The 11,123-nt window shown below is 53.5% G+C and overlaps 1 protein-coding gene across 1 annotated transcript; it reads right to left on the bottom strand.

Moving 5' to 3' along the window:
• Window positions 1-3,035: 3,035 nt before the first annotated feature.
• On the bottom strand, window positions 3,036-3,983 carry FOXE3 (forkhead box E3). Its single transcript, XM_068966771.1, has one exon. It carries the CDS (start codon window positions 3,981-3,983, stop codon window positions 3,036-3,038), a length of 948 nt encoding a protein of 315 aa, XP_068822872.1.
• Window positions 3,984-11,123: the final 7,140 nt, after the last annotated feature.

Raw genomic sequence — 11,123 nt, forward strand, 5'->3', positions numbered from 1 at the left:
ATATTGAAATCTCACTTCTAGGAAAAAAAGTGTTTGGTGCTTTAAAGACAGAATTGAATTAGAGCCATTGCTTTGTTTTTTCAACACCTCCCTAAGTGTCAAAATTCTTAGGATGCTCTATGACATGTAGCTTTCCATACAATGAACTCTGTAAGGCCATAAACACTCTCATGTTTGTATCCCTATTGGTCTCAGAGCCCAGCGCAAGGTCTGGCACAGTCAGCCCTCCCTGATGTTGAATAAAGGAAAACTGAAGAAGCATTTTATAAATAAAATCGTTCCGACTTTCTAGTTCAGTATTTACCTTTCTGGTATTTCCATGCAGACATGTCTCATCTAGTCCCCACTATTTCAAGATCCCAGGGACAGAGACTTGTATGGCAAACAAGATTTGAATTCAGAGTTCAAGAAGCACTTCCCGACTTCAGCCAAGTAAGAAGGATCCTCTTCTTCCTGTCTGTGGAAATTTCTTGGATTTGGAAGGAATTTATCATGAAGTTCTGTGAGGCAGGAGGACTGTAACACCATTTGGAGCAGAAGCAAGTATGCAGTTTGATCTCCGCGGGGCTCCATTCCTTAGAGAACTGAGGGCGGGGTCTTCCCTACCTGCTTGGCTTCAGGGAGGGGCGATTTTCTCATTGGACCAATGGGGACTCAGTCTCCACCTCCACGTCTTTCAGCTCTACTGCAGATCAGTGCGAGGGCGGCAAGTGAGAATGAGTAAGAAGGTGCCAAAGTACTGTCAGCCCAATCATTATTCAGTAAGTCAGGCACAATATTAGACACTAGGGATTCATTCATTCAGTCAGTCATCAAATATTAAGTGAAGGGCTGTTATGCATCAGGCAAATTAAATCCGACTTGCCCAAAGGGGTTAATAGCTGAGGGAGCAGGGTCTGTCCAGAGCATTTCATACCAGACTCTGCATACCTACTGCCCTACCTCCAAAGAGGGCCTTCCCTGCCTTCTCGGATTTCTTGAACCTTCCCTGGTGGCTTAGAGGTTAAAGCGTCTGCCTGGAATGCAGGAGACCCGGGTTTGATCCCTGGGTCGGGAAGATTCCCCCCGGAGAAGGAAATGGCAACCCACTCCAGTACTCTTGCCTGGAGAATCCCATGGAGGGAGGAGCCTCGTAGGCTACAGTCCATGGGGTCGCAAAGAGTCGGACACAACTGAGCGACTTCACTTTCACTTTCTCCTCTACAATCTGCTTACTCTCTGTGCTCGCCCTCCATCGCTGCCCCCAGAGCTTTAAACTCTTGGATCAGGCACGTCCAACATGCAAATCACGTTCACCCTGGGCTCAGACACACTGATCCCCTCCCCCGCCCTTCCCCACACCTAATGCAGACCCTAGTAGACTGATAGCCCTGGGGCAAAGGAGCTGGGAAAAGCCTGACGCTTAGCGTTTGGATCAGCACCAAAAAGCAGGACAGGGTCAAAGGCCAACTCCCTCCCTCTCCTGCAACTTCTGAATGCTCAGTGCTGCCCTGTCCTTGGTGCTGGGGACAGTGATGAATCAGCTCAAGTCCCTGCTGCCCAGCTCCCATTTCAGCAGGGAAGTTAAGACAGGGTGCAGAATCCAGCTCCAGAAGTTCAGCAGGGCATGTATGGTTCTGCAGCCTGGTCCTACTCCTTAAAGTAGAAGTAGCCTTTTAAATTGAGCCCCAGCCTTGGCACGGTGCCTTTAGTCCAGAATACTGTGTATGCTAATCACCCTGGAATTTTGTTAAATTGTGGAAACCGATGATTCAGTGGGTCTGAGTTAAGATTCTGCATTTCTACCAAGTTCCCAGGTACCTGGACCACAGTTTGAGTGGAAGGCTGTAGGGCACTTGTTTCATTTCTCTGAGAACTGATTGATAGTCTCTTCCTCACTGACCCATAAGCTCAAAGCATGGATCTTGCGCATTTGTTTAGTGATTATATTCCCAATGCTTGGCACATTCAGTGAGTGCTTTTTGGAGGAGTAGCCATTGCTCCCTTATCTATGGGAGCTGGGAATAATCCCACACAGCAGACAAACCCGCTGGCCAAATACACTCACCTGCATGCCCCATCTCTACCAGCTTCTGCAGCAGGTGATGGATGGCATTTCATCAGGCCTACTATGAGCACAGCTATGGCTGAATCACATCCTAATCCTACTTCATGAACCTTTGCCTGGTAACTCACAAGGGGCTCACCCCATGTGGCAATCCAAGATCCTGAACAGAACTCCCCTACTGTCTCCCCAGACCACTCCCCCAAGTCACCAGCCAGCACACCAAGCCCAGAGGAAAGTTTCTTCTTTTTAATTAAACTAGTTTTAATTAAAAATAATAATAATCTAGTAAGTCTCAAGTTTTTCAGATGATGGGGCAGCCTACTAACTCCTCCTGAAGTCAAGGAGCCTTTGGTGTTGCTTGTCTCAGAAATGAAGAGCTGTCCTGGGGTCTGGAGGAGCCCAGCCAGGTTCCAGTCTGTGTCAAAGGGGAGTGCTCTCAGTAGGAAACGGAACGGACAGGTAAGTGGGAGTCGGGGACAAGCTTGTGGGGGGAATGAAGGGACAACGGCCAGGGAGTCACAGACCTAGGAGTCTGGCCTCTAATGTGTTATTAAAAAACAAACAGAACACCCAGGGGAGGTTAAAGACCAGTTGGGAGGCGGTTTGAGATCGAAGGTCTGACTTCCACAGGCTTGAAATTCACCAGAAATTCGAGGTGGGGGCTCACAGGTGGTTCTCCAGGATCCCCAGACATGGGACCCAAAATAGTGCAGGGGTCGGGGGCGTGCACAGATGAGGGCTCACAGTGGAGGAAGAAGAAATGCGGGCCTTACAATTCGGGATGGGGGATGGGGGGTTAAGTCCAGTGGAGAGATGGTGCGAGGTTCCCCAGGGATGAGGGACAGCGGCGGGTGAAACAGCTGTGCCCAGTCCACGAGGCAGAGCTGGGGAGCTCCGAGGTGCGCTCTAAGGCACGGGTACAGAGATTGGGGCTCCCAGGCAGTGCCCCTTCCTGGGGAACGGGAGCCCGGGCCGATGGGAAGGGGGCTCACAGGTAGCGCTCCAACCCAGGCGCGTAGCCCGGCGGCCGCAGGTAGGCCTCCCCCGGGCCGAGGGGGCCGAGCGCGGTTCCCGGCCCTGCCAAGGCCAGCAGCGGCTCGGCTGGCAGCGGGCCGGGGCCGGGGCGCGTCGCGGGCAGCCCCAGGCGGTCGGGCGGCGGGGAGTAGAGCGGCGGGGAGGCGGTGCAGGGCGAGAAGGCGGCGTCGGGGGCCGCGCAGCAGGGCGGCTCGGGGGCGCCCAGCCCCGCCAGCTCGGGCGGCAGGCTCACCAGGCTGTCGACGCTGAAGAGGCGCGCGGGCGGCGCGGAGCCGGGGGCGGCGGGGGGCGGCGGCGCGAGCAGCGCGGGCCCTGGGCCGGGCGCGTAGGGCGCGTAGGGGAAGGGCGGCGGGCCGGCGGCCGGCGGCGGGGCCGGGAGCACGGGCAGCTCGGCGCGCTTGAAGCGCTTGCGGCGCCGCAGGAAGCTGCCGTTGTCGAACATGTCGGCGGCCGCCGGGTCGAGCGTCCAGTAGTTGCCCTTGCCCGGGTTGCCCGGCTCGCGGGGCACCTTGACGAAGCAGTCGTTGAGCGTGAGGTTGTGGCGGATGCTGTTCTGCCACTTGCGCGGGCTGTCGCGGTAGAAGGCGAAGCGCTCGGTGATGAAGCGGTAGATGGCGGCCAGCGTGAGGCGGCGGCCCGGGGCGTGCGCCAGCGCCATGGCGATGAGCGCGATGTATGAGTAGGGAGGCTTCCCGCGCTGCAGGGGCCGCCGCCGCCGCCGGCCCGGCCCGGGCGCCGGCGCGGGCTCCGGCTCCCCGCGGCCCGCCGCTGCCTCCTCGGGCTCCGGCCCGGGCTCGGCTCCGGCGAGCGGCGACGGCGGCGGCCCCGACGGCGCGACCGAGGGCGGGGCCGGAAAGCCCGAGAAAGCTGCGGGCGGCTCCATGTCGCTGCGCCCAGTCATGGGAATGCGGCGGGCTGCCCGCGTTCTCGGAGAGACCCGGGCCGCTGGCCTGCCTTATATGGACACGGCCCCCTCCCTCTGTGCCCCCAGCCAGGGGCGAGGGCTCGGACCTTCTCCGCTGGCCAGCGCCTCCCCCTCTAATTTGCCTTCCCAATCCTCTTACAAGGTTGACAGTTCTCTCCCCCATCCCCAGCCTTTCACCCCTCCCTTGGCTCTGTCCCTTTGGGTCAGTCTTTCCCAGACCCAGCCTCATCCCTTCTCCATCTCTATTGGGTCAGCCCCTGGTCCAAACCCCATCACACCAGACTCAGTCAGCCCCCTTCCCTTTCCTCTCTTCCCTCAACCTCCACCCCTTTGGGTCAATGCCAGTCACAAATCCATCCATTCAGAGCACTCTCTGGGCCCCCTCCCCATCCTACGTCTCTCAGCTAAGTCCTGTAGCCTCTGTCGGTCTCTCCTAGTACCCCTCCGCGTCCTTCCAATCCCAGCTGGGGCAGAGATGAGAGCCGTCCAGAGCCAACTTGCCAACCCTCAGCATCCTAACGCTGTGCTGGTCAAAGAGGTGTCAGACCCACCCCAGGACATTAGACAATGGAGAAAGGTAGGCTGGGGGGAAGGGAAGAGCAGGAGGCAGGCTTTGTCAGGGGAGGATATTTCCTGGCTCCGGGGTTAGCATCTCCTCTCTCTGCTATCTCCCCTACAACCTTGTCCCATCCAGGCCAGTAACCTTTGGAAAAACAAATTGTGAAAAGCAATCCAGCCAGCAGATTTGGGAACCGGAGAACTGATTACTTTAAATCAAGAGCCCCCTGGAAAGTCTGTAATTTGGAATTGCCTTCTGGCTGCCTCTTCTCCATGCATCTTCTGTTCTAGAAAAAAGGCTCCCTTTTTCACACCCTCACATCATGCACCCTGGGGAGACGCACAAAACACGGACACACAGCCCAGAGTTCCAAGAAGCAGTTACTGGTTCAAAGAGAGACCCCCCAAGGGCTTCCACAGACAAAATCTGAGAGCTCTGCTTACTGGCTCAGAAAAGCCAGACTCACATCTCACTGGGGAATGTTCTGGCGGGGTGCGTGCATGCTGTCTCTTCAGTTGTGTCCGACTCTTTGGGACCCTTTGGATTGTAGCCCACCAGGCTCCTCTGTCCATAGGATTCTCCAGGCAAGAATTCTGGAGTAGGTTGTCGTGCCCTTCTCCAGAGGATCTTCCGGACCCAGGGATTGAACCCAGGTCTCTTGTGTCCCCTGCATTGGCAGGTGGGTTCTTTACCACTAGTGCCATTTGGAAAGCTCCAGAAATGCCAGCCTCACAGTTCATTGGGGAAGGTGGTGATGAGGAGGTTCCTTATTCTTTATTAAAATCTATCTCTAGGAAATACCACCACCCACCACATTGTTCAAAAGAGATGCAACCCTGAGCCTATTTCAGGAAACTTTCCCAGAGTGACAGGAAAGCCAGACTTGGCTTGGAAGGAACTAAGGGATAAAAGAGCCTTGTCTTTAAAGAGGCTTGTCTGTCCTGGAGGTAAGCAAGTTCAAGGGAGCAGGGATGAGACTAGGTAAAACTACTGAAGTGGCCTGAATTTAAGGGAGTGCTCACTCTCAGGGTGATACAAGTGCAGGGTCAGCATTTGAGAGCCAGTGCCTCCTTAAATTTGGAGCCCTAGGTGTCTCACCCCAGTTCTGGCTGCTGTGGAGTGCCCCTGGGTACAGCAGCCAGAGGGCCTAGGGCTTCAAATTCCAAACTCAAAGCTCAACAGCCCACTTTCCCAGCTCCAATCTCAGCAGGTAATATAACAGCCACCATTACTGAACATTGTGTATGTGGTAAGCACATACATTAGCTCACTTAAATGTGAATACCTTGTGAGGTCATACTATTATTATCCCTGTTTTGCAGATAAGGAAACTAAGGCTTTGTGAGGTTAAAAGAAAGACTTGCCTGACTTCACATAGCTAGTAAGTGGCAGGTGAGATTAAAACCCAGAGCTCAGTGCACCAGCACACCATCATACCATGATATTTTAAAGCTGAGACTATTGAAATAATTTACTCTAGAGTCCTTCCAGCTCTCACAACTTCATCTGCAAAACTGGTGCCTAGCCTCTCTCTCCTGACCTCCAAGTCAGCATATCCAAGTGTCCATTTAACATGACCCTCAACCCAGTGCACCCCCAATTCCATCTTCCTCCCCATCCTGCAGTCCAAATCTCAGCCAATGGACCCCTTGCCCCTTACCACCCAGATCAGAAATATTGGGCGTCATCTCAGGCTCCTCCCTCCCCCATCACTCCCCACATCTGAGCAATCTGCAAGTCGTGTCAATTCCACATGGATCCAAATCCGTCCTTCCTTCCGTTCTCCTGGCCTCAGTTTCACCCACATCATGGATCGAGCACTTCTGTGCCATATCCTTTGCCAGTGCTCAGGGGAGGCAGAGTGAAGAGATGGACACCCAGACAACTACCAACCACTTTGAGAGAGACAGGCAGAGAGGACCGAAAAGCAGAGTGGAAGGAGAAGACGACACTCTAGAGAGATCTAGAGACAAGCACCCTCCCGCCGCAAGTGAAGAATCAGCCTGGTTTACACACGGAGAGACCCCACCTCAGCCCCCTCTCCACCTTGCATCCTACTGCCTGGCACAGGCCTTGGGAGCATAAGGTGGTGCAGCCACAGTGAACAGCTCACCAAAGAGGAAGGCAAGACAAGCAGCTGCAGCAGCAGGGCGCCTGGCTCCAACAGCCGAGTGTCCAGGGCCAATTGCTCGTTTGAGCCTGTTTCCTCACCTGCCGAAGAGGGACAATGATGGACCCTCTCGGTGTTGTTATAAGATTCAAATGAGATCATGTATGAAAGTGCCTGGCCCACCCTGGCACCAGACTTTTTAAATAAGAGATTTATTTTCTACTACACACCTGGCATTTCTGGTATTAAACCAGGAAGAGGAGAGAGGCAGAGCCACAGAAATGGTTTCAGCACGGGCGTGTATTCAGCCAGATGCAGCAGAATGCTGCAGCTCTTCTCAGGCAGGAAACCAGCGCCACTGTCTCCCCTTCCCTTAGGGCTGAAGCCCCCCTCCAAAGACCCCTACCATAGCCTCCGGGGGTCGGGAGCAGGTTGCAGGAGAATGACTCTTACTACTTCCCTTGGCAGACTGAAATTTTCTTGTACTATCAATTTTCCAGTCCATGTGTAAAGTCTGGGACACACAGTGTATGTTCAGTAAGTGATACTGAATGTGTGGTTGGCTGAGCTACTCTTGGGGAGAGTGGGGGCAGGGAGCTGGGCCAAAGGGGTGAGAACCCAGACTTTTCCAGTTCTCTGTGTCTGCCTGGCCCCCTCCTTTGGGCCTGCTTCCCGGAGCCAAGCAGGCCGGTGTCAGGGGGTGGCCCAAGGGCTAATCCTTGTTTTCAGCGTGGCTGGGCCCTCTTTTCACAGGCCCTGGGCCGGACGGGATGCGGCTGAGCATCCGGGCCTAAGATGGCCAGTGAAGGCGGCCCCTTTCTCATGGGCCTGGATTCCAGGCGGCCCAGCGTCTGAGTGGAGCCCCTGGGGCGGGAGGAACACAGTGGCTGGGCTGGGCAGGCCTTTGTCTGACCATGCTGGGTGGATATTCAGGCTGGCAGGAGGGATTAATGGCCAGGGATTGGCCCTGGGGCCGGCCTTCCCACTGCCCTTTAGAGGCCAAAGGCCCAGGTCAGGGCACACAGTGTTGATGGCTCCCTAGATAGGAGTGGAAATTCCCACCCTGTCCAAAGCTGTTAGCATCAGCCCCCAAGGCTCCCTGCCCCCAGCCCCACCTCTGCAGAGGCACCGTGAGCCAAGAGGGGCTTCGAGGCAAGGAGCAGAGGGTGGGGGCCAGAGCTTTCCAGCCACTCTGCCTGGGAGAGAGGGCTGAGGCTGAAAGTTAGCTTGGGTCCTTGCTCCAAGATTCACAGCCACCCTAAGAGGGCCTCCAACTGCCTCTCCAGAGCTCTGGAGAAAAAGAGCTATGTTAACCCAGTGAGGGTCCAAAGGACCAGCCTGAGCTGTCACTAGGCCCTGAAAAGCTTCCTAGAATATTCTTCAAATACCCTAGTTTGACAGAGAAGTTACTGGCAACCCAGTCCAGTACTCTCGCCTGGCAAATCCCATGGACGGAAGAGCCTGGTAGGCTGTGGTCCATGGGGTCTCTAAGAGTCAGACACGACTCAGTGACTTCACTTTTACTTTTCACTTTCCTGCACTGGAGAAGGAAATGGCAACCCACTCCAGTGTTCTTGCCTGGAGAATCCCAGGGACGGGGGAGCCTGATGGGCTGCCGTCTATGGGTTTGCACAGAGTCAGACACGACTGAAGCGACTTAGCAACAGCACCAGCACCCTAGTTTGAGACCACTCTAGTCATTTATTCCTAAAGCCCTCCATCACAGCTGCCACAGAACCCGTAGCCCAGAGGCTGAAAAGGGGCTTAGGAACTCAAGGAATTCTTGGAGACACCCCCACCCCAGCCCTGACACCCAGGGATCCCAAGGGCTGCTTCAGGGCCTCCTCCCTCTTACCTCTAAGATCAGAGCTGCCCAAGATACTGCTCCTTCCTCAGAAGTCAGGGGCAGAGAGTTGTAGCCTGGCGAGGGGGCATGTTGGGTGCCCAGTCTGGGATGGCCTTTTCTAACCAGGCTGCTCCTGAACCAGGGATGAAAGGAGCAGCCCCAGCCTTACCCACAGAGCCTGAAGTCTGCAACACCCTCTGGGCTGAGTGGCCTACACCAGCCTCAGGAAATGGAACAGGGGCAGCAGGCCTGACTCTGGAGAGAGAGCATCAGAGAAGAACCCAGGAGGAGGCTGCCTCTCGTCATGTGTCTTCATTCCTCAAGCACGCTCATTCAGCAAATCCCAAGCACCTGTGTCTAGACTGTCCTAGGTGCTGGGTCAGTGATGAGTCAGACTGTCCTCTGGCTTCACTCTGCCCAGGAGAGGGCAGCCATGCAGCCACTGCCCATACAGGGTGGTCAGTGTGTGATACGGGCAGAGAAGGGATGGTAGAGGCACAGAAAAGGGAGCCCACGCAGCCTGGCAAAGCCAGAAGGCCTCCTGGAGAGGGTAGCAGTCCAGCTGCAGGGGGGCAGGCCCAGGCTGGATGAGGGCTCATTCTCTGTGCACCCACCTCATCTCATCACTGCACTTACTGAATTTCCATGCATCTGTCTCCCGCATTACAGGTACCGTGTCTCACTCATATTTGAATCCCTGGCACTTAGTATAGTGCCTGGTACAAGCTGATAGGGGATAAATGTGAATCAAATGGTCAGAAGGATGGCTAAGTACTGGGACAAGAAAATCGCAGATGCGAAGACGAGAGCATATAGTCCATTCTGGGAAGTGCAAGACTTTCAGTATTTTTCTACTAAAAATGAGATGAGCCCAATATCCATGACAACCTAATTGGGCAAAGAATTTGCAAAAGAATAGATACATGTATATGTATAACTGAATCACTTTGTTGTATACCTGAAACTAACACAATATTGTTAATCAACTGTGTGCTCCAATATAAAATAAAAAGTTAAAAAAATTAGATGAGCTAAATACCTGTAAAATTCTTAGGACACTGCCTGACACATCAATACTGCTTGTTAGCTATTTTAACTTTTTTAAATTATTATTTCAATAAAGCTTTATTTGCTTATTTTAGTGAAAACATTGAACTTTTGTTGTTTTGAATACATTTGTTAATAGAACATAGGTCTTGGTAAGTGGTGCCTATGGCTATAACAGTTTTTCTAAGATGAAGAAAATATATTTTTCTGACAAAATTTTGTGAAAAAGAAAAAAGTTATGAACCAAATAATAAATATTGTAAATCATATCAAAATAAGCAGATCAACAATGTGATGAAAAAAATCACTTGGTCTTTTAGTAAACGTTTGTTATCTAAAAACATTATGAACTGTTTTTTGTTGTTACTATTATTGTTTATTGTGGCTAACGTAGAGCATCGGGGTACTGAGACAGAGAAGGTTGGTGGAGTCCGATTATAGATGACTTTATTTGCCAGGCTTCAGAGATTACATCTTTCTAGAGACAACAGGAAGGCTTGGAATATTTTTCAGCAGGGGAGTGACAAGGTCAGGTCCGTTGTTTAGATCAGTGTGACAGCAGATGGAGTGAAGAGGGAAGGGGCATGTGGCTAAGAGACCAGGCAGCTAAGGCTTAGCATATGATGCTGTGTGAGTCGAGGCTGCAGTTCTGGGGAAGCAGCAGACTCTTCATACCCATTTACTCCTCACCAGGGCAGAGGGGGCCTCCAGTGTCCATCTCAGAGAGTGCCTTAAACGCCAGCTTTGTCACACATCCAGGAGCTGGCCATCCCCCTCCATGCCTTTCTCTCCCTCTCTGACCACCTCCACTCACTAAGATCCATTAGCTCTCTGAGGTTTGTCTCAAGCACTCTCTTCTCTTGTCCCTCTGTCTCAGTCCTCGTTAAGACCAGCATCAGCTCCCACACTGCCGACTTCAGTGGCCTCCTGGCTGGGCTCCCTACCTCCCACTCAGATCCCTTCTATCCTCAGCAGCTAGAGAAGGGCCTCATCGGTTGAACATGGTAGGTGTCTCCCCACCAGCTCAAGAATCAGACCGAGTCCCTAACCCGGCTGGCGACGGCCACACCACCTGACTCCCCCGAGGCCCCACTGCCTATTTCTCCGCTGTCTCCCTGCGCTCTGCTTCCCCCTGAGCACACACGTGTTCTTTACAGACCCACTGTCACTAGAGTGCCAGGTCCTCTCCCACTCTGAGCCTTTGTTGGCCAAATTGAGCAAACCGCTTTGCCAGCTTGGCTACAAAGGCAGTCTCATTTACTTCTCCAGTCAGCCCCTTAATCTCCTAAGATCCTAACTAACAGGAAAGTCCATCTTTCTCTCTGAAAGATTCCACCCAGCCTGCCCAGTGGACCCCTCCTTGTCCTCTGAGAACAGTTCACAGAAGTTAGGGCTTCCCTGGTAGCTCAGCTGGTAAAGAATCTGCCTGCAATGCAGGAGACCCTGGTTTGATTCCTGGGTCAGGAAGTTCTCCTGGAGAAGGGATAGGCTACCCCCTCTAGTGTTCTTGGGGGCTTTCCTGGTGGTTCAGTTGGTGAAGAATTCGCCTACAGT

This window comes from Capricornis sumatraensis, chromosome 2 (genome assembly GCF_032405125.1).
Source record: "Capricornis sumatraensis isolate serow.1 chromosome 2, serow.2, whole genome shotgun sequence".
NCBI classification, from domain to species: Eukaryota; Metazoa; Chordata; class Mammalia; order Artiodactyla; family Bovidae; genus Capricornis; species Capricornis sumatraensis.